The following is a 27,749-nucleotide window of genomic DNA, read 5'->3' as shown; positions in this document are numbered from 1 at the left end:
TCTTTGGGTTTTGGGGAAAGTAGCAAGTCATGTCAAGTCATGTCAATTCAAAAGGCTCAAGTCCAAGTGAAGTCACAAGTCATTGATGTTAAAGTCGAAGTCGAGTTGCAAGTCTTTTTACATTTTGTCAAGTCGAGTCTAAAGTCATCAAATTCATGACTCGAGTCTGACTCGAGTCCAAGTCATGTGACTCGAGTCCACACCTCTGGTTACTACCCACCTCTGAAAATAACCATATGGACTGTTGTAGGCACAAAGTTCAAAAGCCAGCATCCGTGATGGTATGGGGGTGTATTAGTGCCCAAGGCATGGGTAACTTACACATCTGTGAAGGCACCATTAATGCTGAAAGGTACATACAGGTTTTGGAGCAACATATGTTGCCATCCAAGCAACGTTATCATGGACGCCCCTGCTTATTTCAGCAAGACAATGCCAAGCCACGTGTTACAAAAGCGTGGCTTCGTAGTAAAAGAGTGCGGGTACTAGACTGGCCTGCCTGTAGTCCAGACCTGTCTCCCATTGAAAATGTGTGGCGCATTATGAAGCCTAAAATACCACAACGGAGACCCCCGGACTGTTGAACAACTTAAGCTGTACATCAAGCAAGAATGGGAAAGAATTCCACCTGAAAAGCTTAAAAAATTGCCAATGTGCCAACTTCACTGGTTTTGGGTTGTGTATGTTCTATCAGGTTCTGAATAGTAGTAATGTATTTATCTGCACAAACCACTGTATGAGTTTCTGGCACCTGCAGAGTTCTGCATACGTTTACCTCATTATAAAGAAAGCTTAATAGAATGAGCTGAAAAACATGTACAACTTAATGCAATTTCCAAGTTAGGTTTGGTATCTCAGTTTCCATCCATCCATTTTCTACAGTTTGTAGCATTTAATTGGCTTGAGCAATGTCACCTCTTAGCTGGGGGCGTACGTATCCCCCGAGCGTGAATAAAAACACTAATACTGAAAGTCCCCTTGTTTTTGTCATTTCTATCTTATAGAAAACAATTTAAAAAAATGGATAATACCATTTAAATTATCCCCTCAACTGCCCCCAAAATGGATTAACTCGCTGGAATAAAAAAGACAATATAACATACATCCATAAACGTGGACGCATGTGAAAAAGTGCAATATATTTATCTGTACAGTAATCTATTTATTTATTTATATATATTCATATATATTTATTTATTTTATATATATATTATATATATTATTTATATATATTTATTTATTTATATATGCACCTTATTGCTTTTTTATCCTGCACTACCATGAGCTTATGTAACGAAATTTCGTTCTTATCTGTGCTGTAAAGTTAAAATTTGAATGACAATAAAAAGGAAGTCTAAGTCTAATTTAGAATTTCTTCTAGTTAATAAAAAAAATTAAACAATAAAAACAAGGCATTCTGAATAGAGATGTATGCCGATAAATGCGGTAAAATGTAATATCGGAAATTATCGGTATCGGTTTTTTTATTATCGGTATCGTTTTTTGGGTTTTTTTCTTTCTTTTTTTTTTTTTAATTAAATCAACATAAAAAACACAAGAAACACTTACAATTAGTGCACCAACCCAAAAAACCTTCCTCCCCCATTTACACTCATTCACACATAAGGGTTGTTTCTTTCTGTTATTAATATTCTGGTTCCTACATTATATGTCAATATATATCAATACAGTCTGCAAGGGATACAGTCCGTAAGCACACATGATTGTGCGTGCTGCTGGTCCACTAATAGTACTAACCTTTAACAGTTAATTCTACTAATTTTCTTTAATTACTAGTTTCAATGTAACTGTTTTTATATTGTTTTCCTTTCTTTTTTATTCAAGAAAATGTTTTAAATTGATTTATCTTATTTTATTTATTTATTTATTTTTTAAAGTACCTTATCTTCACCATACCTGGTTGTCCAAATTAGGCATAATAATGTGTTAATTCCACGACTGTATATATCGGTTGATATTGGTATCGGTTGATATTGGTATCGGTAATTAAAGAGTTGGACAATATCGGATATCGGCAAAAAGCCATTATTGGACATCCCTAATTCTGAATGGTGAAATTAGTGGAATTTTACAATACAAACATATTCAATATAATTATTATGTATTACTATTTTTATATTCTTAATATTTCTAAAACACAGCCAGTTGTAAGTAATCTTAATAAAATTACTAAGAAAAATAATAATTATTGATAAAACAATTTTATTTAAAATCGTCCTCACTTTTTATTACTATAGTTAAATTTCGCTCAACTATGAATTTTTTCAGTAATTATACGTTTTTTTTAAGTGATTTTAACCCTAAAAAGCCTTACCGGCGTGATTTTCCTAACCGGACGTGACGTTAATCTAAAGCGTGACGTTTGAAATAAAACCGGAACAAACAAAGACACGCAAACAGTATGGATCTCTCGTCGTCAAAGCTCAGGTGGAAATGGAGCGGGTGTTAACTTTTATTTCGAGTGTATTTATCGCCTCTGTGTTTCAGTAGAGAACGGTTTTTTATACGGTAGATATTTTTTTTAATTAAAAAAAAGTTGTTATGAAGGGCTTCGTCACTGATTTGATAAGCCGGAGAAGGGGGGCAGGTAGCGGGACAATCCCACTCCTCTGGCCGCTTCTGGTCGGGGGTCTCTGGGCAGCTGTGGTCGCCTACAAGCCGGTGATCATCGTGCACGGCTTGTTCGACAGCTCGGGAGATTTTAAGAACCTGCAACGCTTCATTAACGAGGTCGGTGCTCAAGTCTCTTATTTGTTGAATTATACAGCATAATGTTTATAAACAGCTGGTTTGTGATTTAATTTAATAAATAAACACATCTAATCTATGTGATTAGAAAATATTTGAAGCTAGTATTATTATATACGATACAACTGCGTTTTGTTCAGTAGAGAACACACAGAAGATCATACAAATAATAACAGAAGAAATGAACAAATTAAAAAGATGGTTTGACAAAAACAGACTATCTTTGAATCTCAGTAAAACTAAAATAATGCTGTTTGGTAACAGTAGAAGAGAAAGACAAACACAAATACAAATAGATGTAATAGAAATTGAAAGAGTAAATGAAACCAAATTCCTAGGTGTAATGATTGATGATAAATTGAACTGGAAATCGCATGTAAAAAAATATACAACATAAAGTAGCAAGAAACACGTCAATAATGAATAAAGCAAAACATGTTCTAGACCAGGGGTCGGGAACCTTTTTGGCTGAGAGAGCCATGAAAGCCAAATATTTCAAAATGTATTTCCGTGAAAGCCATATAATATTTTTTAACACTGAATACAACTAAATGTGTGCATTTTTAAGTAAGACCAACGTTTTTACAGTATAATAAGTCTCTTATTCTTTTTAATAACATTGTTATTCTAAAGCTAACCAATAATAAATAAAATACTTCTCACCATTAATTCGACTTCTTGAACAGGTGCGATAGTAAACGGATGGATGGATTCAAATGCATGAGAATGTTTCATAATTTGAACGTTATTTTTAACACTGTGATTACCAGCGGAATTATTCACTACTTATCGTGTTAAGCAATGTCAGCTAAGATTTATCTGAGAGCCAGATGCAGTCATCAAAAGAGCCACACCTGGCTCTAGAGCCATAGGTTTCCTACCCCTGTTCTAGACCAAAAATCACTTCATATTCTCTGCTGCTCGCTAGTGTTTCCATATCTGAGTTATTGTGTAGAAATATGGGGAAATAACTACGAAAGTACACTTCATTCATTAACTGTGTTACAAAAAAGATCAGTTAGAATAATACATAATGTTGGATATAGAGAACATACATTATTGAATCAAAAATACTGAAATTGCACGACATAGTGAAATTGCAAACAGCTAAAATTATACACAAAGCAAACTATAATCTGCTACCCAAGAATATACAACAACTCTTCTCAAAAAAAGAGGAGAAATATAATCTTAGCGAAAAGTGTAATTTAAAACATTTGTATGCACGTACAACACTTAAGACCATCAGTATATCAGTATGTGGAATTAAATTATGGAATGGATTAAAGCAAAGAAATCAAACGATGTACTAATATGATCCACTTCAAAATAAACTCAAACTCAATCTATGTTGTTGTTCAATTTAATCATTTACATTTTCTTTCACAGAATGGGTGCAAAAGTTATTGTTGTAAACTCTCAAAATTACCTGACATTCAACTCTAAATCTGATAATTAAGATATATTAAACGATTCAATGTTTATTAACTTTATTTAGTGCCTGCTAAAGTAAGTTGAAAATGACGCGCTTGAGAGACAGGACTGAAAATAACAGTAATGTGTTTTTGGCATTGAATTAGTAAATACTGAACATTTTGTACTTTTGTGGCCCTCTACCTAACTTTACAGTTCAGTTTGATTGTGGCCCTTGGTGGCTAATAGTTAAATGTACCGGTGTTATGACAGCGGTATAGATCGGTTGGTAGAGTGGCCGGGCCAGCAACTTGATGGTTCCAGGTTCGATCCCCACTTCCACCATCCTCGTCACTGCAAGACACTTTACCCACCTGCTCCTAGTGCCACCCACACTGGTTTAAATGTAACTTAGATATTTGAGTCACTAGCGAAAATAGAATTCACTTCACAATCTCGAAAACCACATTCCAATTCTAAGGATGTACATTTCAGAATAGCTTAAAATTCAATTTGATTCTGATTCTTTGGGTGACGATTCCATTCCAAATCGGTTCTCGGTTTTAAACAGATTCCCAAAAGTACATTATTTGCTATATAAATATGATTCACTTCACAATATTGAATCCCGCTCGAAAACCACATTCAATTCCAGGGATGTACATTTCAGAATAGCTTAAAATTCAATTTGATTCTGATTCTTCGGGTGACAATTCCATTCCAAATCGTTTCTCGGTTTTAAACAGATTCCTAAAAGTACATTACTAAAAGTACATTATTTGCTGTGTAAATTATAGTAAAACGTTTTTTAAAAAAACAGGTTACATTGCTGATATATGATATATACGCACTGGAAGTATGAGCAGAGATGGCCTAAACAAATCGTTTTTAAAAGTTGATTCAGAATTGTAATAAATCGCTATTTGGATATGAATAAGTTTTTTTCCAGCACCCATGCTATAAATACAATAACGGTTCAAATACAAAAATTACAGCACAACTTTTGATGTAACAATATGAACATTTCATATCAGTTATCGTGACCAAAATGATTACAATTATCATTATAATGGTGGTATTGTTGAATGTGCTCAAAAAGTACCTGCTTATACACACACTGAAATATTTTGACCAAGTGTTTTTTAAACAACTGAAATGAATAGACACACTTTTTTGTGTTTCTTACGCTTCACTAATAGTGTTTTAGTCTTAGTATTTTATCTTAATGGCTAAGCTTTTATTGTTAAATATTGGTTTGTACCTTGGCACGTTAAGATTTATTTAAATAAAAAGTGCGTAACTATTATCATTATCTATTATTTCTGGCCGGCGTTTTGCGTCCTACTCGGTTGAGCGATTCTTGAACGCACCGTAAAAACACCTAGTATTCTTCCGAGTATAGAACAATCAGTCTGTTCTAATAGAGCACAGCTTGTAGGTTCAATGTGCACAGTTTAATAGCTTTGTTGCTCAGACAGCAATGTGTTTATTTAAGTTTAGATAGGGGTATGTATTTTCTTATTGGGGAGAGCTGTTAATGTCTCTTGTTTTCATGTCAGTGTTAAAGCTAGCGAGCTGGCGCTAGTCAGTCCGTGTGTTTATCAAAGTGCAGTTATCAGTTTTTTTGCCAATTTTTAACAGTAATACTAGCTGTCAGGAGTTTTACTGAGGTTATCATCGTTATCACATCCCCTAAGCACAACAAACACACAATGAGGAGGAACACAAATAGCAACTTCCTTTGTACAAGCAGAAGTGTTTCTACACATTTCCCGGGGAACTCAACAGTGTTGAAATATATTCCAATTTCAAATCTATAATGACTTAAGGCCTCCCGTAGGTCAGGTTCACTATAGCTGCTGGTAGAAGTAGTTAACCAAATTAACCATGTGGTTAAATACGTAATTCTGAAGTGAATACTTTGTGCAGCCCAGCCTCATACAGACAGACTTTACCAAGTAAACTAGAATCTGTGCAATTCCGGCAGGATTTGCATGTAAATGCTACCACTAAAATGTGCGAGCTGCCCACACGCGCGGCTGGAATTGAAATGCTAGCGTTGGCATGCAAACAGTTAACATGTGTCGCATACCAAGTTATATGACTCAGGGGTAAATGGTTACAAAATGAGCTAAAAAGGTTAACATGCTTGCATACTAACAGGTAGCATGTGTCGCAAACCAAGTTATGACTCTGGGGTAAACGGTTGCAAAATAAGCTACAAAAAAGTTAGCACCCTAATGTTAGCTTGCTAATGTTAGTATGCTAGCACTTGAGTAACTAGAGCAGGGGTCTCAGACACGCGGCCCGCAGGCTAGTTGCGGCCCGCGAGACGTTATTTTGCGGCCCGCACCTTAATATGAAAATGTAATGTTAGTGCGGCCCGCGTGTTTTATTTGAATGGCGCTTGACAGCGTCATACTTGCCAACCCTCCCAATTTTTCCGGGAGACTCTCGAATTTCAGGGCAACCATTCTCTCGACTGTCTTCACCCAAACAACAATATTAAGAGCGTGCCGTGATGGCACTGCCTGTAGCGCCCTCTACAACCTGTACAAACAGCGTGCCAGCCCAGTCACATGCTGTATTTGGCTTCTGTACACACACGTAACTGACTGCAAGACATACTTGATCAACAGCCACACAGGTCACACTGAGGGTGGCCGTATGAACAAGTTTAACACTGTTACAAATATGCGCCACACTGTGAACCCACACCAAACACAAATGACAAACACATTTCGGGAGAACATCCGCACCGTAAGACAACATAAACACAACAGAACAAATACCCAGAATCCCATGCAGCCCTAACTCTTCCGGGCTGCAATATACACCCTCCGCTACCACCAAACCCCGACCCCCCAACCCTGCGCCCCCACACTTCAACCCCCCCTTCCGTGCGTCGGTTGAGGCGGGCGGGTTTGGGGGGGGCGGGGTTAGGTGGTAGCGGGGTATGTATATTGCAGCCCGGAAGAGTTAGGGCTGCAAGGTGTTCTGGGTATTTGTTCTGTTGTGTTTATGTTGTCTTACGGTGCGGATGTTCTCCCGAAATGTGTTTGTCATTCTTGTTTGGTGTGGGTTCACAGTGTGGCGCATATTTGTAACAGTGATAAAGTTGTTTATACGGCCACCCTCAGTGTGACCTGTATGGCTGTTGATCAAGTATGTCTTGCAGTCACTTATGTGTGTCTGCAGAAGCCGCATACAACATGCGATTGGGCCGGCACGCTGTTTGTATGGTGAAAAAGCGGACGCGATGACAGGTTGTAGAGGACGTTAATGGCAGTGCTATCACGGCACGCCCTTAATATTATTGTCCGGGTGAAAATCGTGACAAATTCGGGGGAATGGTTGCCCCGGGAGATTGTCGGGAGGGGCACTGAAATTTGAGAGTTTCCGGAAAAATCGGGAGGGTTGGCAAGTATGTTGCTAGGGCGGGATAGCCATTCAAAGAAGGTGAATTCATTAAAAAGTGCATGTTAGTTTTTTTAAAGAAATCTTTTCTTGCGGCCCAGCCTCACCCAGTTTCTGCATCTAGTGGCCCCCAGGTAAATTGAGTTTGAGACCCCTGAACTAGAGCAAGGATAATTTTTGAGAAATGGATTATGTAGAAGTTTGTATATTGCTGATTCATTTTTAAAGGAGGGAAATTCCTGGTATTTCCGGGTAATACAGGAATTTTTGGGATCCAGGAAACATGCTGGCTTAAATTTCCAGGGTGAGTGGAGTGTGTGGATGTTGGAATGGTTCATATCAGTTGAGAAATGTGGGATATGGAGAGGTTTGTGTATTGCCCATTTTTTTTCAATAGGGAACGTTCCTGGTAATTCGTCCCTGGACAACCGAGATTTTTTCTAGTATTTTTTATTTGATAGATTGAATGTCCTGACGAAGACGGATGTTTTGACGGTTGAAATCGGATGAAATTTGTGGGAGTAGTCAAAATATAAAAGGGTTGGACATACTGCTATTGAAAATTGGGAATTCCTGTTAATCAGAGAATTTTAATTAATCGGATCAATCAATCATTTAGGGGGAAACTACTCTTTTGGGGAATTTGGCCCATCATCCACAATCCATGTCTTTTCTGTGCGTTCTAAATCGTAAAAAAAAACTGCTAGAAAGAGGCAGGTAACAATGCAGGTAATGGGATTAATCTATTCTGTGTATAAATCCAAAAACTGCCAACAACGCTCTGTTTACATTCCTTGTGCTGAAAGATACAAGCATCCCAGTGAGAGCGGACATTGTTCATGACTGTTTTGTTATGTTCTGATTTTGTATTTCTACTAGTGCTACATGATGCTTAGTGTTTTACCAGAGCTGGATCTGCTTAGCAACCACCTTCTAAAACGCGTAGCTCATCTTCTGTATATGCAGGCTCAAAAAATAAGGTCCTGGATCATCGTTTGTCCCAAAGTTCTTTGGCTCACCAAATATCAGGAAGTCTGCCATGATTAGTGATAGTTGTTGACAAAAATAACGATCGTTGCTATGAGCTCTGTATAAACAATGCACCTAGGCGAAAAGTTCCTGTAATACTTAAAATTACCAACATAGTGTAAGTATGACATGTTATCATGAATGTATTTACATTGATATAGCATGTGTATAAAGTTGTTAGTTTTTTTGGAGGGCTTTATAAGACGCAATGTTAGCCACCTCTTGCTAGCAGTTTTTTATTAGTTAAAATGATGAGAAAAAATAGACAAATGCTTTTTTGTCCCGCATAGGGGGCGTGGGGGAATGCAGTTTCGTTGGAAGCGACGACCTGCAACAAATTCAATTTTTTTCCAGTGTTCAAAGAAGTTTAAGTTCATCTTTTTAATTCGATTTATTAAGTATAAAATCAATACAATATTAAACACATTTTGCATAATTAAAAAGAAACAATATATAGTACATGCCAAAAGTTTGGACCCACCTTCTAATTCAATTGTTTTTTTTAATTTATTTTCATGACTATTTACATTGTAGATTGTCACTGAAGGCATCAAAACTATGAATGAACACATGTGGAGTTATGTACTTAACAAAAAAAGGTGAAATAACTAAAAACATGTTTTATATTCTAGTTTCTTCAAAATAGCCAGCCTTTGCTCTGATTACTGCTTTGCACACTTTTGGCATTCTCTCGATGAGCTTCAAGCACACCTGTGAAGTGAAAACCATTTCAGGTGACTACCTCTTGAAGCTCATTGAGAGAATGCCAAGAGTGTGCAAAGCAGTAATCAGAGCAAAAGGTGGCTATTTTGAAGAAACTAGAATATAAAACATGCTTTCAGTTATTTCACCATTTTTATTAAGTACATAACTCCACATGTGTTCATTCATAGATTTGATGCCTTCAGTGACAACCTATAATGTAAATAGTCATAAAAATAAAGAAAACACATTGAATGAGAAGTTGTTGCAAACTTTTGGCCTGTACTGTATTTTGAATACATTTTTTATTGTGCGTTTATACATTTTATTTGGTGGAATAGCCCATATATGAAGTGGTAATTTGGAATTGATCAAAGCAGTTTTAGTGTCATATCTGTTTGGGATTTTTTGTATGCAAAAACCTTTTTACAGTACATGTTCTTTCAATACTATTGCAATCTTTTCACATGTTTTCCAATGGGCTTTGTAGATAAGGTGGTGTTGACTCAGAAAAAAGGTTGGTATGGTCATACCAAGATAAATTTCGGGCTTTTGTTACTCTAATGAATGTTGAATATGTAGCTTGAAACCAGACCTCAAACGTTTCTGACAAGAGAACGTTGTTCATATTTCTAAAGGCCGTCAGAGAATCATCACTACAAACAATCCGAGAAATCATTCATTATTCACGAAGAAATTAGAGAACACTCCTTATCACTTGATATTTGAGATCTTCGTTTTTATTCGCATTTGCATGTCCATGAAATTGCTGAATGCCTCCTGCTTACTTAGAAACTAGTTAAAGATCACCGTACATGGGCCCACTTCACAACTAAGGATGTAACCAACCGCGGTATTACTCTTTTAAATTGAAATTATCGAAGAACCGTCATTGATAACTGCACTTGATAAACTCACAGACTCACCGTTTTTCCTGGGAGTATAGATCGATCACTCAGTGCTAAGTGAGCACAGCTTCTAGGTCCAATGTGCAGAATTGACTACCTTAGTTGCTCAGGCAGCAATGTGTTTATACAAGTTTATGTTGTTTCTTAATGGGGAATTATGTTCATGTACAAACCCCAAAACAAGTGAAGTTGGCACGTTGTGTAAATCGTAAATAAAAACAGAATACAATGATTTGCAAATCCTTTTCAACTTATATTCAATTGAATAGACTGCAAAGACAAGATACTCAACGTTCGAACTGGAAAAGTTTGTTATTTTTTGCAAATATTAGCTCATTTGGAATTTGATGCCTGCAACATGTTTCAAAAAAGATGGCACAAGTGGCAAAAAAGACTGAGAAAGTTGAGGAATGCTCATCAAACACTTATTTGGAACATCCCACAGGTGAACACGCTAATTGGGAACAGGTGTGTGCCATGGTTGGGTATAAAAGCAGCTTCCATGAAATGCTCAGTCATTCACAAACAAGGATGGGGCGAGGTTCACCACTTTGTGAACAACTGCGTGAGCAAATTGTCGAACAGTTGAAGAACAACATTTCTCAACGAGCTATTGCAAGCAATTTAGGGATTTCCCCATCTACGGTCCGTAATATCATCAATAGGTTCAGAGAATCTGGAGAAATCACTGCACGTAAGCGATGATATTACGGACCTTTGATCCCTCCGGTGGTTCTGCATCAAAAAGCGACATCAGTGTGTAAAGGATATCACCACATGGGCTCAGGAACACTTCAGAAAACCACTGTCAGTAACTGCAGTTCGTCGCTACATCTGTAAGTGCAAGTTAAAACTCTACTATGCAAAGCGAAAGCCATTTATCAACAACACCCAGAAACGCCGCCGGCTTCGCTGGGCCCGAGCTCATTTAAGATGGACTGATGCAAAGTGGAAAAGTGTTCTGTGGTCTGACGAGTCCACATTTCAAATTGTATTTGGAAACTGTTGATGTCATGTCCTCCGGAACAAAGAGGAAAAGGACCATTCGGATTGTTATAGGCGCAAAGTTTCTCAGTTCGAACATTAAATATCTTGTCTTTGCAGTCTATTCAATTGAATATAAGTTGAAAAGGATTTGCAAGTCATTGTATTCTGTTTTTATTTACGAATTACATAACGTGCCAACGTCACTGGTTTTGGGTATTGTACATGTATTCATGTTAGCTTTTAAGCTAGCGAGCAAGCTAGTGCTTGGCGCAGTAATACGGTGTTCCCCGCTACTTTGCGGTTTCGTTACTGCGATCTTAGTGCATCGCACGTAAGTCATTATAAATGTAAAATTATATATTTTGACACTGTTGAGTTTCCCAGGAGATGGTTAGATACACTTCCGCTTGTTTACAGGAAGTTGCTCTTTGTGTTGCCCCAGTGTGTGTTTTAGAGACGCGCGGATAGGCAATTATTTCATCCGCAACCGCATCAGAAAGTCGTCAACCATCCGCAATCCACCCGATCTAACATTTGATCAGAACCGCATCCGCCCGCACCCGCCCGTTGTTATATATCTAATATAGACGATGCAAGGCATTAGTGATGTTATAAAGCTTTTGCCTGTTAAAAAAAGGAGACTGATCCAATGCAGCACAGACATTCGCGTGCCACGCTGTCACGACCCAGACGCACACCAGTGCGCAATCATATGGGAGCCGCGCTGAGCGCACCTCCAAGCGCGTCTCGCTGCCGGCGACGGCCGGGTATATGGGCCCGACGCTCCAGCGCCATCCATTTTCAGGGCTAGTTGATTCGGCAGGTGGGTTGTTACACACTCCTTAGCGGGTTCCAACTTCCATGGCCACCGTCCTAGCTGCTGTCTATATCAACCAGGGTGAGCCCCACCCCTTTCGTGAGCGCACTGCGCGCGGAGTGACCCCTGTTACGCGCCCCCAGCAACAGGGGTGGCGGGCAGGTAAGCTGCGCGGGCGGAGCGCGCGGAGTGACCCCTGTTACGAGCCCCCGGCCACGGGGGTGGCGGGCAGGTAAGCTGCTTACCTGCTGCGCGTGACGCCGGCCGCGGCGAAGGCGGACGAGGCGGGGTGTCGGTGCGGTGGGCGCGGTGGTGACCCTGGACGTGCGTCGGGCCCTTCTCGCGGATCGCCTCAGCTACGGCTCCCGGTGGGGCCCTCTCGGGGGAAGGGGCCTCGGTCCCGGACCCCGGCGAGGCGTCCCTTCTCCGCTCCGTAAAAGTGTCCATCTCTTTTTTTTTTCTTCTTCTGTTGTGGCATATGTTGCAGGTGCCTGCTCATTTTTAGTATGTGGGTAACAACATTTAACTATGTATATATATTTCCGAATTGGTTTAACTGCCACCCGCCTGAATTTATTTAAAAGCTAATTTTTTTTTATTTCAACCACCCGACCCGACCCGCGGATAAAATCTAATTTTTTTTTATTTCATCCGCCCGATCCGCGGATAATCCGCGGACTCCGCGGTTGTGCCCGCAAACCGCGCATCTCTAGTGTGTTTGTAGCGCTGGGATTTTTATGTCAGCATGTTTGTTGTAGTTAATTTATGTTGTGGGATTCAAGCTTGCCATAATATATTTGACTATTTGCCACCCAGGGTGCATGGGCCGCAAATACACTAAACCAGGGGTGTCCAAAGTGCGGCCCGGGGGCCATTTGTGGCCCACAGCTAATTTTTTAATGGCTCCCGGCAACATTTAAAAATACTACTGAAAAAGAAAATGAAACATGAAAATGTGGAATAAAACAGCAAACAGGTAGAATGTAACGAGAAAAGTTTAAATTGTGTCTCTAATACCACAAAGCTGCCTTGCAGGCATTATTTTCATTTAAAAATTAAATTACTCAAAAAATAATAATCAATCAAATGTAATGTTTTGAATTATTGACCTGTTTGAAGCTCCAATTACTTCACATCAAAAATGTTATACTTTTAGGGAAAATATTGCTTATTTTATGTGTTTGCCGTATAAAAAACTAAGTTGTTTGACAAAAAGGGTACAAAATAAACAAACAAACCAATAAAAATAAAAAATAATGAAAACTTACAATCAACAAATAGATCTGAAGTTTATCTAGAGACTCAAACATTGGAGAAAAAAAATGTATGACTTATTTTTAACACTTTCATAAGTGGGACACTTTTGGACCCCCAAGAATTTTAGTGGGACTTTTTTTTTTTTTACTGTCATTGCTCAAAATAATAATAAAAAAATCATAAATCAATGTTATATTGATTATGTAATATTAAAAATGGGGTATTTTGTGTTTTTGCCCAAAAATCGGATTTGCCAAAAAAGTATTAAATAAAAAAATAAAAAATATTTTAAAAATAAAAGTTGATCTCGAGATTTAAGCATTGAAAAAAAAAATATATATATATATATATATATATACATATATATATATATATATATATATATATGACTGATTTAACATTTTAATGACTGAGCCCCCTTCATGTCCGTGGGACCAAACTTGAGGGGAGCCCAAAGGTGAAAAAAAATCTATATATTGTATTGGTTTTGAAAATAAAAAATATAAAAATTGCCCCCGCATGCTTTAATTTCTCAGTGTGCGGCCTTCATTGGAAATAGTTTGGACTCCTCTGCCCTAAACTATGAAGTTATAGGTAGAGGACCACAAAATATGGGCGAGTTTGAGACCACTGCTATAAAGTGTTTTAAGAGCACAGGAAATATTTATAAGTGTGTGGAGGGCCTAAAGCTAGCTAGCTAAGATATCTCGTAACAACAGAAGAAACAAGTGCATAGTAAACTTTAAGAGGTGTAGATGGAAGCGCCGTACAGCAGAAAGTAAGCAGCTATTAACGGGAAATTAATACATAGATTAATAAGAGTTAGAGAGTGGATAATATAACAACTGTTAATGTCGATGTGTCGGCATTATCCCAGCCAGAAGTGCACGACATGTAAGGAGGGCGGATCAATCCAAAAATTAGTGTTGTCAAAACCAAAGGTAATAATGTTAGAATATGGTCAACACTGGACTGATTAGGTCGATATTGTTTATTGCCAATTTAGGGAATTGTTCCTAGAACACATGAGGATTTTGAGGGCAAAAACCAAAGGATTTCAATGAGTAATACAAAAGGTGTTTTTTGCTTTAGTTTAGTTATTGTGTACTTACTATTGGCATTGTTTTGCTCAATCAATTGTATATAATAAAACAAAAAAAGGAACTGGTTTAAATATTATGATTACATTTTTAAACTATCAGGAGTACTCACCATAAATCAGGGGTATCAAACATCTTTTTAGCTCAGGGGCCGCATGGAGGAAAATCTGTCCACACGCGGGCCAGACTATTAAAATCATGGCATTAAATCTAAAAAAATAAAGACAACTTCAGATTGTTTTCTTTGTCTTACTTTGGCCAAAATAGAACAAACACATTCTGAAAATATTACAATAAAAATATAGAAAAAAATACCGGCAGCAGTAAAGTTTAGATCCACGAAGGAAAAAACAAAATGAATGAATGTTTATAACTGAATAAATGTATATAAGCATAAAAATTAGTTTTCTTTTGTATTATTTTTTTTTATGAATTAGGTAACGTTTATGATGACCTTTTTTCAAAAAATACAATATAGAATGTGAGATAAATTGGCCCTAGTGTGTGGATGTGAGTGTGAATGTTGTCTGTCTATCTGTGTTGGCCCTGCGATGAGGTGGCGACTTGTCCAGGGTGTACCCCGCCTTCCGCCCGATTGTAGCTGAGATAGGCTCCAGCGCCCCCCGCGACCCCAAAGGGAATAAGCGGTAGAAAATGGATGGATGGATGGATATAACAGGATAATGCATACATTTATCATTTGTTTTCAAAACGGTTACAAAAAAGTGGGACCCCAAAAATTAAATGGTTACCCCATTTTTATGACTTGATGGGGTCTCTGGGACCCCATTTAGAAAATTCCTAGCGCTAACACTGATGGAGTATTGGTGCGTGCAATACAGCAGCAAGCGGCTGTAACCTTCGGGCCGGTTTTAATAGTGAAGTGAAGTGAAGTGAATTATATTTATATAGCGCTTTTCTCTAGTGACTCAAAGCGCTTTACATAGTGCAACCCAATATCTACGTTACATTTAAACCAGTGTGAGTGGCACTGGGAGCAGGTGGGTAAAGTGTCTTGCCCAAGGACACAACGGCAGTGACTAGGATGGCGAAAGCGGGAATCGAACCTGGAACCCTCAAGTTGCTGGCACGGCCACTCTACCAACCGAGCTATTCCGCCCTTCATACTAATCAAATATCATCCCGGGGGCCATAATTTATTCATTCTTGGCCCGCGGGCCTTGACTTTGACACATAGGCCATAAATAGATAGAAAAATGTACAGTTAGTACATGTGATCGGTATTGGTATCGACCGATCTCACTCATGGACAATAGGTATTGGAATCGGCAGCATAAATCCCTGATCAGAACATCCCTAGTTAAAAACAATACATTGTGTATTCTAGCTCAGTGACAACTAACTGCTCTTTTTCTTCTTTTTTTAAATCTTACTCATGTTATATTAAAAAAATCTAAAATAATGTACTTTTATATCATTCTAATATTTTTGTCTTTTTCTATATATTACCGGTATGTGTGTTTTGTATTCAATATTGTTAGGATTTAACGTATATATTTTGATTCTGATAAGAGCGACATCTGACTGTTAAAACAACCATAATGAATGATATTGACACTTTTTCCCTCTCTCCTTTAGTCTCATCCTGGAACAAACGTGACAGTGATCGACTTGTTTGACCGGAGTGCGAGTCTGCAGCCGATGTGGAAGCAAGTGGAGGGTTTCAAGGCCGCTATTTATCCTATCATGCAAAACTCTGCAGAGGGAGTCCATTTTATCTGCTACTCTCAAGGTGTGTTTGTGTGCGCACGTGTGTCAGTCTCACATGTGCTTTTTTATTTCGAGTGATAAAACACGTCAAGTAGGTACAGAATTGACGAAACCCGACCTCTGTTCTTTATAAAGTGTACATGTTCCCTTTAAGAGGAGCTCATTTTAATTGCTGCAAACATTATTATTCTTCCCATTCCGGAAATCTGCAATTCAGTCTATATATTATATCCTGTATGGGGTCCGATATCAACCAAAAATACATGTATCGGATTATATTGGCATGCATAATAAACGTCTAATACAACCAGTTAATTTCAGGCTCCGCTCCAATAATTCTATTGGATTATTAAATATTTATAAAACAATGCCCACTACTAGAGTTTTTATGGAGTAGAAAGCTTAGGAAATAAAGAAAATATATTATAAAAATGGACTAGAATAGAAAAGAAAGATGTTCTTTTACTGCTGCACTGCAGTTTTATTGCAATCTTACCCTTCAATTAATTGATTTTGAAAAGATGACATTGATTTTTTTGTTCGTAACAACAAAATCTTTTTCCAAAAATCAGTCTTGAAATTGTTGTTAATGTTATTCCAGGTGGGCTGGTTTGCAGGGGAATCCTCTCCACCTTGCCCGATCACAACGTGCACACGTTCATTTCGCTGTCCTCCCCTCAGGCCGGACAATACGGAGGTGAGTTCTTCACAAACCAAGGAGCAGTTTGCGTCACCAGGAAATAAAATGTATATATGCATAATACAATTTACTGTCAAATATGTGTTTTATTCAGTAAAGTGTTCTGCAAATTGATCTAATTGCACATGTAATAAATACAATTGAAAATATTAACCTACCTTGAACAAAATAACACTTGTTTTCTGTCCCTCTCTTCCTAAAATTAGACTTTATCATAAAATATAATAATTAATCACAACTGTACTTTACGTTTATTTTCTTAAAAAAAAAAAAAAAAAAGTTACATTTCACACATAAGTTTGATTTTCACTCAATCCTGTTGCCCATTAACCCAGGCCTGGGCAATTATTTTGACTCGGGGGCCACATTTAGAGAAAAAGATGTGTCTAGGGGCCGGTATATCTATTTTTAGGAACACTAATACAAAACCTGACAATAATGTCTGATTGAATGCTAAAAATGTTATGACAGACCGCCTTATAAAACGTATTGGAATTTTAAATTTTTCTATGAACGATAAAACACTGAATATTGACAAAATATGAATGTCACACCCCCTTTCGATCAACATATTTTACAATTAAGTGAAACGCAACAAAAATGCAACAGTGAAATATGAACGCGAAGGGTACAAAATAAACCCACCTACAATCTGATACATCTGATCTATCACTCAGCTTTAGAACTTTGTTCCACATCTGTGAACACGCTTCCCGCCCACACTGCTTGGTGCCTTGTCTGAGCTGCTGTGACGTAGATTACCATAGTAACTAATTAGATGACCATAGTAACTAATTAGATTACCATAGTAACTCATTAGATTCCCATAGTAACTGGTATATCAACAATAAGCGCAGATTCCAACCATTGAAATACTTTGTATAGTTGAAGACTTACGGTCATTAGAAAACATCACTGCACATCATAATGGCAGCTACACTTTCCATCTTAAATATCAAAAATAATTATTTGGGAATGTCCGGCGGGCCAGATTGAAAAGCTTAACGGGCCGCATGTGGCCCCCGGGCCTTAATTTGCCCAGGTCTGAAAAAGGTTCAATCTTCTACGAATCACATGGTCCACTTAGGCCAACAATGGGTTTATTCTTCTGTATTTGATTACACAATACTAAATAATACATTTTTTGCGTTAATTTTTTTTTTTTTTTTGGGTTGAAATTTTATAATTGCTATCAGCATCACATCCATGTACCGGTAGATATATTTCATGTATTTCCTAATTATTTTCTAAAAACTCTTATTACTTTCAATCCTGTTACCCTAATAAGTCATCTTTGGTTTAGGACCGCTGTTCCGCTCCGGCTAACGTCTTTTTTTGTGCTGGCGAAGCAGACAGATTACAGGTTGTCAATAAAGACTCCAGTTGAGGTGCTTTTTTAAGAGTTTTTACTTCAAACACTGTAAAACCTGACACACACAAATAAAGTGTGTTAATAGGACTTACAGGAGATACAAAATAACTTCTCAGTGACGTTCCAACATAAAAAGAATGCATTGAAACAAATTCGCTAGCTCGATGCTAATTTACATTAAAACCGTACTAAATATGCTACTGGTTGGCATTGGTGATTTTATAGGGCCATTTCACATTTGCATACTTGCAAATGATACTCAAAAGTGCAAGAAAACAAAATACACCAACGAGGCATACCACGTCATATTAAAATACATCTTTTGAGTATTTGAATATGTGTTTTTATCAAATTCAGAGTTAAAAAAAGACAAAGATTATTTTGAGTGTTACAACAAGCAAATGGTGGTGATGTGCAATGCCACTGTTTTTCTTTTCAATCCCATACCGATTCAGGCTGGTATCGGCGATACCGATCCGATACCAATATTTTGAGCTAAAATTTAAAAAGTTGTGTATTTCAAATAATAACAAGCCTCATAGCATAAGTAACACAAGACAGAGTTGTTTATTTTTTTTCAAACTCTGAAGTATAGGGGTGTCAAACTCATTTACATTCAGGGCCACATCGCAGTAATGGCTGCTTTCAGAGGGCCGCGTTTTAAAAATAAATTTACATTATGCATGCGGGTAATAACCTGTGATTAATCATGATTAATCGAAATGCGTATGCATTTGATTATAAAATGTTTTGTATGTATAACTTGCTTTAAAATCATAAATAAAGGTGACAAGCAGATATTTAACAATTTATTTTTATCTCACAAAAATAGTTTTGCAATACAGTATATAATAATATAATTGGCATGATCAGATGATATTAAAGTTTAAAATATGCATTTTTTTCTGTCAAAATTGAAAGAACGAATGCATTAGTAAAAAAAAAGTATTAAAAAATCTGTATTTTATTGAAACCCATTTTTTCCAGGCTTTTGCGGGCCACATAAAATTATGTGGCGGGCCAGAACTGGCACCTGTGAGCTAATACAACAGAAAAAACAGGACAAAATCATACAAATTGAAAGTACACTCTAATGGCCAGGTTTCAAACCATAAAAGAGGAAATGAGTAAAATAATACAGTCGTTACAATAAAAGTATTATTAAGAACTACCAGTAGCTTAAAAACTAGCGGTACATAACAATTGAGTTACATGAAAATGAAAATACTGAACATGTACAGTAACTAAGACTCAACAAAAGCATTGACACATTGCCTCATTCACAAGTTTAGTTGCTTTTTTACACTTTATTATTACAGCATAAATATCTGGTATTGGTGGTATCGACATTTCAGTATCGATTGCACATCACTAGCAAATGGCATCGATTCGGTGGAACGACCCTTCTGCTGAAATTCACCAGTGGATCCTGTGCCTTTTTCCCCCCTTCCCCTCTTAGATACCGACTACTTGAAGTATCTTTTCCCTCAGTTTGTGAAGTCCAACCTGTACCACCTTTGTTATACAGCCATCGGCCAGAGGATATCCATCTGCAACTATTGGAATGGTGAGACTGGGACATGAACTTCAAACTATTCGTACATTTTTAGCTTTTTCATAGGCTTTCATGTTATGTCGTCGTCCTCTTCAGATCCCCACCACAGGGACATGTATGTGAACAGCAGTGACTATCTGGCGGTGCTCAACAGTGAAAGACTGAATCCAAATTCAACAGGTCAGCAAAGTCCATGAGTTGACACATGAAAACAGACACCTTGTGACCCCTGCATAGATTTGTCAATATGCAAGAACTACAAAACAAATCAGTCACAACAATGTGAATGTACTTGAAATCTGTGTAAGAGTACAAGGCATAACTACACAATGTCAGCCTGTCCCAAACCTTAAAGCTGGTTGTAGATGTGTGCATCTCCTTGTCACTGGTATGGGTGAGTGACTGGAAGAAAAGCTCTGGATAACTTTAGGGTTTGGATCTGTGAATCTCTAGGCAACAACTATAAGACGGCGCCGTCTTTCTGAGATGTTTTTCTAGGTGAAAAAAAGGTCAGTTACAGTACAGTTAGTTAACAAAATAACAAAAAGCAGGCATGTGATTTTTCCGTCTATAGTCGGAAATCCATCTTTTTTATCTCTGTAAAAATATATAAAATTTCCGTTTTTCTTCGTTTTTTCCGACCTGCGATGTGTGTTCAAATCTCTTTGCCATACCTGCCAACAACTACGGTTTTCCCGTAATGAGTACGGTTTTTGATAATCCATTCCGGTTTGCGGCTGCAAGTGGTAAAAATTACGATTTTCCATTAGAAATTATTAACTTAAAAATCGAAGCTACGGAGCTCAACTACATTTCCCAGTCGCTTTGCTACTTTTTAAACAAGTAGCGATTTCTGTAGCTTAGCTATTTTTAGACCCATGTAGCGGTTAGCTAAGCTACACGCTACAAAAGAAGAGCGAGGGAGAAGAGAAAGAGAGAAATGCAACTCCACAGGAAGGGGACAAAATATACAGGAGAAATCAATGATTGGTTGGCTTACGTATAAGAAAATCCATGATTGGTTGGTTGGTTTACTATGATGAGTCTACTTGGCCACATTTGGATAAATGTATGCGTCTGGATAAAACAATGACCAAAACATTAATTTAAGTTGTTTACCATGAAAGCCCAAATCAAAGCTAACGTTAGCTTCTGTGCTATTTCGCTAACAGAAGTGAACTACATAAACAGATGAGAATGGTGATAAAGTTGCCACCTGGAGAGATATAGGTTCTCAAGGAAATTGGTGTATGTGTAAATAAAGCTGTAATCAATCAATGTATCAATCGTCATTGAGAGTCATTGTCAGGCGCAGAGAAGAGCAAACGGCCGTAGCAAAGGCACATCCAAAATACTGGTATGGCGGTATTGTCTTAAATATATACCGCTTTCTTTAACTATTAACTGTAGTACCAGTATACCGCCCAGCCCTATGTGAGAGTCACGCAATTTAACCCATTGTCACGCCACACTCGACATTTCTCATTCTTATAGTTACCCATTCACTACTCTATATTTATTTTTTTCATAACAATCAACTTTTTCCCCCGCGGCTTGCCGTAGTTCCAGTAATAACCCTGATTGACTGACCGAATTACCCAGTCCCAGACCAATCCATAAATTCTTGAGCCTAAATCTAGCCAACCACGGAAGGCACAAGGCAATGTAAACCAATCAGAAGCAACGTAAGGCGGGTCTTGGCGTCTCTACTCTCTACACACACCTCAGCACAGTGTTGCCTAGGCGACTTTCTCGCTAAATCTAATATCTTTCCAACTTCTCTTAGTGACTTTCTTTCTCAAAAGCGACTTTTTGGGATGTTTTGGGGACATAAAAGCACGTATCATGCTAATGTCCTGAACGTACAAGCGGTGCTGTCGTGAGTCTTTCCTCACAGGCCCTGTCTACTGAATGTCTGCTCTTAGACAGCTCGTTGTACTTTTAAGTGCATCGACAATAAAGTTCCCTTCCATTCAGAGCAGAGAGGAGACCAACACCCACTCTGTGCAAAGCTGCCGCTGTTTCTGCCTTTGTTTACGGAGATGGAAATGGAAATGTTTCAGCATAGTCAGTTGTCATGCTTCAAATAAAAACAAACCCATCGTTCATGTTAATGAGCCAGTCAATAAATTTGGTTAGTTCGTTAGCCTTCAGTCTTTTGAGCAATGTTGATACACTAACATTCAACAATGGAGAACATACAAGTTAACTAAGAATCAACAAAATAAAATTCATTTACAGTATATCGACAACGACTTAGGTGGGCACTTTGTCATTATAACAAGAACATTGTCGTGGTCAATATAAGCGGGTTATATTGTACTTTAGAGCAATTCTCAACTCGCGGGTTTTTTTTTGTTTTTGTTTTTTGTTTTTGTTTTTTTTGGGGTGGGGGCACCTTGCATGCCAACTGTTTTCGTGCTACTGTAGCATGCATGACATCACTAAGTACAGAGCGTGCTAAATATCTGACTGTGGGAATAGTTGATTCTATTTACTAATAAACATGATTGATAATGGTGATCTTTTCCGTTCAACTCTCAGAATGGAAGAAAAACTTCTTAAAAATCGACAAGTTGGTGCTTGTAGGAGGACCAGACGACGGTGTCATCACTCCCTGGCAGTCGAGGTGAGTTTTGCATGTGTTTTGTGTTTTTTTTATCACACACAGCAGTATTGTATGCAGTACAACATACCCCTATCACAGAAATGGATTAATGTTGGACATTTAATGATTTCATTGAACCGGGGTAGTAACCGTAAATTTTGAAGTATAAGCCGCTACTTTTTTACCTTGCTTTGAACCCTGCGGCATATAAAACAGTGTGGCTAATTTATGAATTTTTCCTCGAACGGCCATAATGTCTTGTGTTCAACAATAAGTTTTCATAAAACACCCAAAGAGACTGAAAAGGTGTGTTATTGTTTGAACTATGGCGCCATCTTTTGGATGAGTTAGGGTTGTCAGTCAACAGTATTTCCTTCCGTTTAGTGCTTTGAACCGAAACTACAAGTGCCGTTTCATTTTCCATAGCGTTTCTCCTCGTATAGATTCTTCATTCAACACTCCAAGCAACGATTGTAAGTTTTACAATATAACTAAAATAATTCATACATACTTAACTGTCCCATGTGGGATGTCTGTTGGAGTGTTTTAATGCATATTTGTATGTGCTATTGTAATGTAATCAAGCTAGTGTCATGACCATTAGCTAATATGCTAACACACTGGGTCTGTGTTACTATTATTATCTTACAATGGCATTCTTTTTGTATTATTTCAGTTTTACAAATTCCTAAGTAGATTTACCAAAACGCCACCATGGAATTATTGAGTCTGTTCAGCTGTTTGGAGAGCTCGCTTCCGCAGCTAGTGGGTCCATGACGATGACTTCTGTTTTGTTTGATGTTCCATTTTACTGCCGTGTTACAGGCACCGTTTGTAAACAATTAAGGTATGTAAATAAACATTTACAAAATATTTCTGTGTAAGTAACTAATTTCACAACGTATATATATCTGTGGTTTATAATGTGGTGCGGCTAATATATGGAATGTTTTTTTGTTGTTGTTGTTTTTTTTATTTAGTGGGTGCGGCTTATATACCCCTATAACTCTATAGTCCGGAAAATATGGTACACAAGGTCATCGATTCCTTAAAAAAATTATTAGATGGTTATTTGACCACAATACTTTGAAGAATCAGTAGAATTAATTTCACTTGGTTGGTTTCCTGGCGTAGACTCTGCTTTTAAGCATAGTCCACACAAAAGTTAAATAAAGTTGGCGTCAGGGGCTAAAAGGTAGGACTATTGTTAGCAGTGCTAAGAATAGTCCTACCTTTAGCACGTTTTAATTATTCACAAACCAGTTTTAATGTGCGTTTGCTAGGGTTAGGCATTGTTCGAGTTTGGACGATTCCAGCTCCGATTCCGGGCAACGGAAATGGGAATTGACATTTAAAAAAATTTGGATGGGTTAGGGAGAATGGGGATGTAAGACCAAATGTTTACCAAACTGTAAATCAATGCTCGATGCCCAGCTCTAGTGTCTATCATTGTCCCTTTTGGAACACCCACTTGAGTCCAATACATGCAGTATTATTTACTGTATACTCCTGCTTTCAAAGTCAAAGTGCGTTGCCATGGATTATTTCCTGCTCACACATGGGACTGTTTTTCTTCTCTTGGCATGTGGACAAACAGATGATACTCATGTGATCCTGTCACACATTAACTCTCCTGTTTCGCCTATACTTACTTTTTATTTTTTTTATTTTTTTTAGTCAGTTTGGATTCTTCAACGACAACGAGACCGTTGTTGAGATGCAGAGTCAAGACGTGAGTGGAAACTTCACACATCTTAGGACTAGTTTAGTGTTCAGAAAGTGCAGTTTGGGAGTTTTAAAGAGCCATTAGTAATCTATCAGTCATATAAAAGCAATTATTACCGTTTTTTTCGGACTATAAGGCGTACCTAAAATCCTTTCATTTTCTCAAAAACTCGACAGTGGGCTTTATAACCCGGTGCGCCTAATGTACGGAATAATTCTGGTTGTGCTTACCGACCTCGAAGCTATTTTAAGTGTGACCAGTAGATGGCAGTCACACATAAGAGATACGTGTAGACTGCAATATGACTTAAGTAAACAACACCAAAATGTTATATGTTCCGTTGAAAATATAGAACATTACACATGGCGCTCAAAGATCTATCAAAATGTTTTAGTACGACTTTGGTAAGCTATGAAGCCACATCGCTTGATAGATTGTACTGTGCTTCAACATACGAGTATTATTATGGTGTGTGTATAAGGTAAGACATATTATTTGGCGTTTTGTTTCGCAATATTATACAAAAGCAACTTTTCTTACCTTCTGGTACCTGCGGATTTGTATTTGGCATCTGCATAAGTCCTGAAAATTTGTGCGCGTCCGCCTTTGTAGTCCGTGCCGACACAGTAGTCGATAAGCTTCTTCTTTAATCTCTATCTTGTTATGGGACATTCATCCTCCGCTGTTGCCATTTCTAATATAAAGTAGTGTAAAGTTCTTCTTACTTATATCTGTCAGTAAACTCGCTATGAAAGCGCTAAAACATACCGGTGTAGTGAGTTTACATAATTCACACAAGGAACTTTGGTTATTAGAGAGTTCCGGTCGGACGGTTTTTCACGGGACACATTTCCGGATTTCACGGATGAGAAGATGCTGCTCCGTTATTGATTTAAGTAAAGTCTGAATGTCATTAAAACATTTAGCTCCATTTTTGGACACTTCTTCAACACCCGTCCTTGCACGCTACACCGCTACAACAAATATGACGGGGAGAAGACGCTGTCGAAGGTGAGCCACGTAAATAAGACCGCCCACAAAACGGCGCATCCTGAGGAGACTGTCAGAAAGCGAATAGAAGATGGTCTGTAAAACATAATCTATGCAACATTTTGACCAAAGAACCACCATTACATGTTATGTAGACCACATGGAAATGTTTTAAATTTAGAAAGAAAAAAATAATAATACAACCCCTTTAATGGCGCCCTATAATCCGGTGCACCTTTTGTATGAAAATATACCTGACTAGACCTGCTCATCGGCAGTCCGCCTAATTATCCGGTGCGCCCTATAGTCTGGAGAATACGGTATATAAATATCTGTGCTGAAATATTTGTTTCCTCTTCATCCAGATTTACTTAAAGGATGTCTTTGGTTTGAAAACCTTGGCGGCTCGTGGGGCTCTGATCTTGTGTTCTGTTCCTGACGTCCAACACATTTGGTGGCACTCCAATGAGACTGTGTTTCACACTTGTATGGAGAAGTGGCTGGTATGAAACAAACGCACACACTATCGTCTCGACCGCTTCATCGGATTCTGGCTTCCACCTGCATAATTTGAAACTGAAATTGTTTGGATCTAATGGGGAAGCTGACAGTACTGTTTTTACTAGAGATGTCCGATAATATCTGCCGATAAATGCGTTAAAATGTAATATCCAAAATTATCGGTATCATTTTTTTTATTTACACTCATTCCGACTCATTCACACTTTTTCTTTCACACAAAAGGGTTGTTTCTTTCTATTAATATTCTGGTTCCTACAATGCTTATCAATATATATCAATACAGTCTGCAAGGGATACAGTCCGTAAGCACACATGATTGTGCGTGCTGCTGGTCCACTAATAGTACTAACCTTTAACAGTTAATTTGACTAATTTTCATTAGTTACTAGTTTCTATGTAACTGTTTTTATATTGTTTTACTTTTCTTTTTTTTTATTCAAGAAAATGTTTTTAATTTATTTATCTTATTTTATTTTATTAATTTTTTTTTTTAAGTACCTTATCTTCACCATACCTGGTTGTCCAAATTAGGCATAATAATGTGTTAATTCCACCACTGTATATATCGGTTGATATCGGTATCGGTAATTAAAGAGTGGGACAATAGCGGAATATCGGATATCGGCAAAAAGCCATTATCGGACATCCCTAATTTTTACTTATTTTATTATTATCTTGTTGTTTTATTTGTAAGGCACAAGTAAACTGTATATTTAACTGTAAACGCTTCCATAAAGTGTGGAAATAGAAGTAGAAGGGTGTTCTCTTTATCTTTTATTTTTAAATCTTAGTCCAGTCATCCATCAGAGAGGCATCTTGTCCACGCGTGTAGCATTTATTGGTCCCACTCTGTACCTCAAAGCAACACAACAGTGCCTGAGCGATGTTTTGCCATCCTGTTTTCTTGTACAGACTCACTGCCTTACTCCTGTTCAAAGTTTTAATATGCTGTGGTTATGAATTCACGCACAGTAGCTGTATTAAAAGCAGTCCGAGATTTCCCCTTCATGCGTCAGTGTTACAGCTTGCATACCATAAGTGCTAAGACAAACAGCTGATGTTGTCAAATGGTTGGATAGAAACTTGAAAGAGTGGCGGTGTTGTTTTAACGTGTACCTGCCATTTAATATATACCATTATTATGTCACTTTTTACCTTTTCATCGCATTTGGTATTTAGTCATTTGAATAATATTTATTGTCGTGCCTGTTTTGCCATAATGGATTGAATTCTCATAACTGTACTGTAGTATTTTAGATAATATATATAATATCATAGGAACATTTAGTACATGTGGATCTGAAGGGATTTGTGTACTTCCTGAAAGGAATAATATACTGTATAATAAACAAGACATGATTGGGCAACATTTTTACCTAATAAGGGAAGATGAGATGATGTGGTTTTGTTTCTATACAGTATTTTTTGTATTATTGTATATACTGTATACGTGAATTTACAGAGCTAATTATGGTATGTCTTCAAGGGATTTCATACATCATGTCCAAATGTAAAAAGGGGCACATTTTGAAAACGAATGGATGCAATTATATTGACTATTTTTATTACAATGTCATCTGTCAGTGTGATGTGTCTTCAATAAAATGTCTTTAAAAATATGTTCTGGGTGATAATTCTTATTAAAAAAAACATCTGACTATTTACATATATTGTATAATTGTTATTAATCATTGACATACTAATTTCAACGCAAATCTTTGAGATAGGCGACAAGAAATATCTGATCCAACAAGAGTTTCTCTACTATTTACTTATTTAATATTTTATACGCAAGTAAAAAATTAATTCATCAACTTCTTTTTCTCTTTGTTTTTAATTGCTACTTGTTGCCTGTTTCTTATGGAAGCCCTTGTCCGCCACCAGAAAATAATTGAGATAGAGTTCAAATTTCGAGATCAAAAGTCATAATTATTAAATATAAGTCACATCTTTTAGATGTAAAGTCAAAGTTATGAAATAAGAGTATAAATTATGAATTTACCTTGTAATTATGAGATTTTTTTTTTTTTAAATCGACATTATGAGATAAAAACACAAAATTATGAAATGAAAATCGTTGAAATTAGGAGATAAAATGTTAATATTCTGAGATTTAAAAAATATTATATATGAAATAAATTCAATT

At 37.3% G+C, this 27,749-nt stretch overlaps 1 protein-coding gene across 1 annotated transcript; it reads left to right on the top strand.

Moving 5' to 3' along the window:
• The first annotated feature begins 2,389 nt into the window (after window positions 1–2,389).
• On the top strand, window positions 2,390–27,203 carry ppt2b (palmitoyl-protein thioesterase 2b). Its single transcript, XM_061982806.2, has 8 exons — window positions 2,390–2,751; window positions 15,999–16,152; window positions 16,732–16,827; window positions 19,662–19,769; window positions 19,854–19,937; window positions 22,302–22,386; window positions 24,043–24,097; window positions 25,447–27,203. The coding sequence occupies exons 1-8, from the start codon at window positions 2,563–2,565 to the stop codon at window positions 25,588–25,590; spliced, it is 915 nt and encodes a 304-aa protein (XP_061838790.1). The 5' UTR covers window positions 2,390–2,562; the 3' UTR covers window positions 25,591–27,203.
• The last annotated feature ends 546 nt before the right edge of the window (window positions 27,204–27,749 follow it).

Source organism: Nerophis lumbriciformis, linkage group LG21 (genome assembly GCF_033978685.3).
Source record: "Nerophis lumbriciformis linkage group LG21, RoL_Nlum_v2.1, whole genome shotgun sequence".
In the NCBI taxonomy this organism is placed as follows: domain Eukaryota; kingdom Metazoa; phylum Chordata; class Actinopteri; order Syngnathiformes; family Syngnathidae; genus Nerophis; species Nerophis lumbriciformis.
The sequence above is the reverse complement of the archived record's forward strand: the minus strand, read 5'-3'. Positions and strand labels throughout refer to the sequence as shown.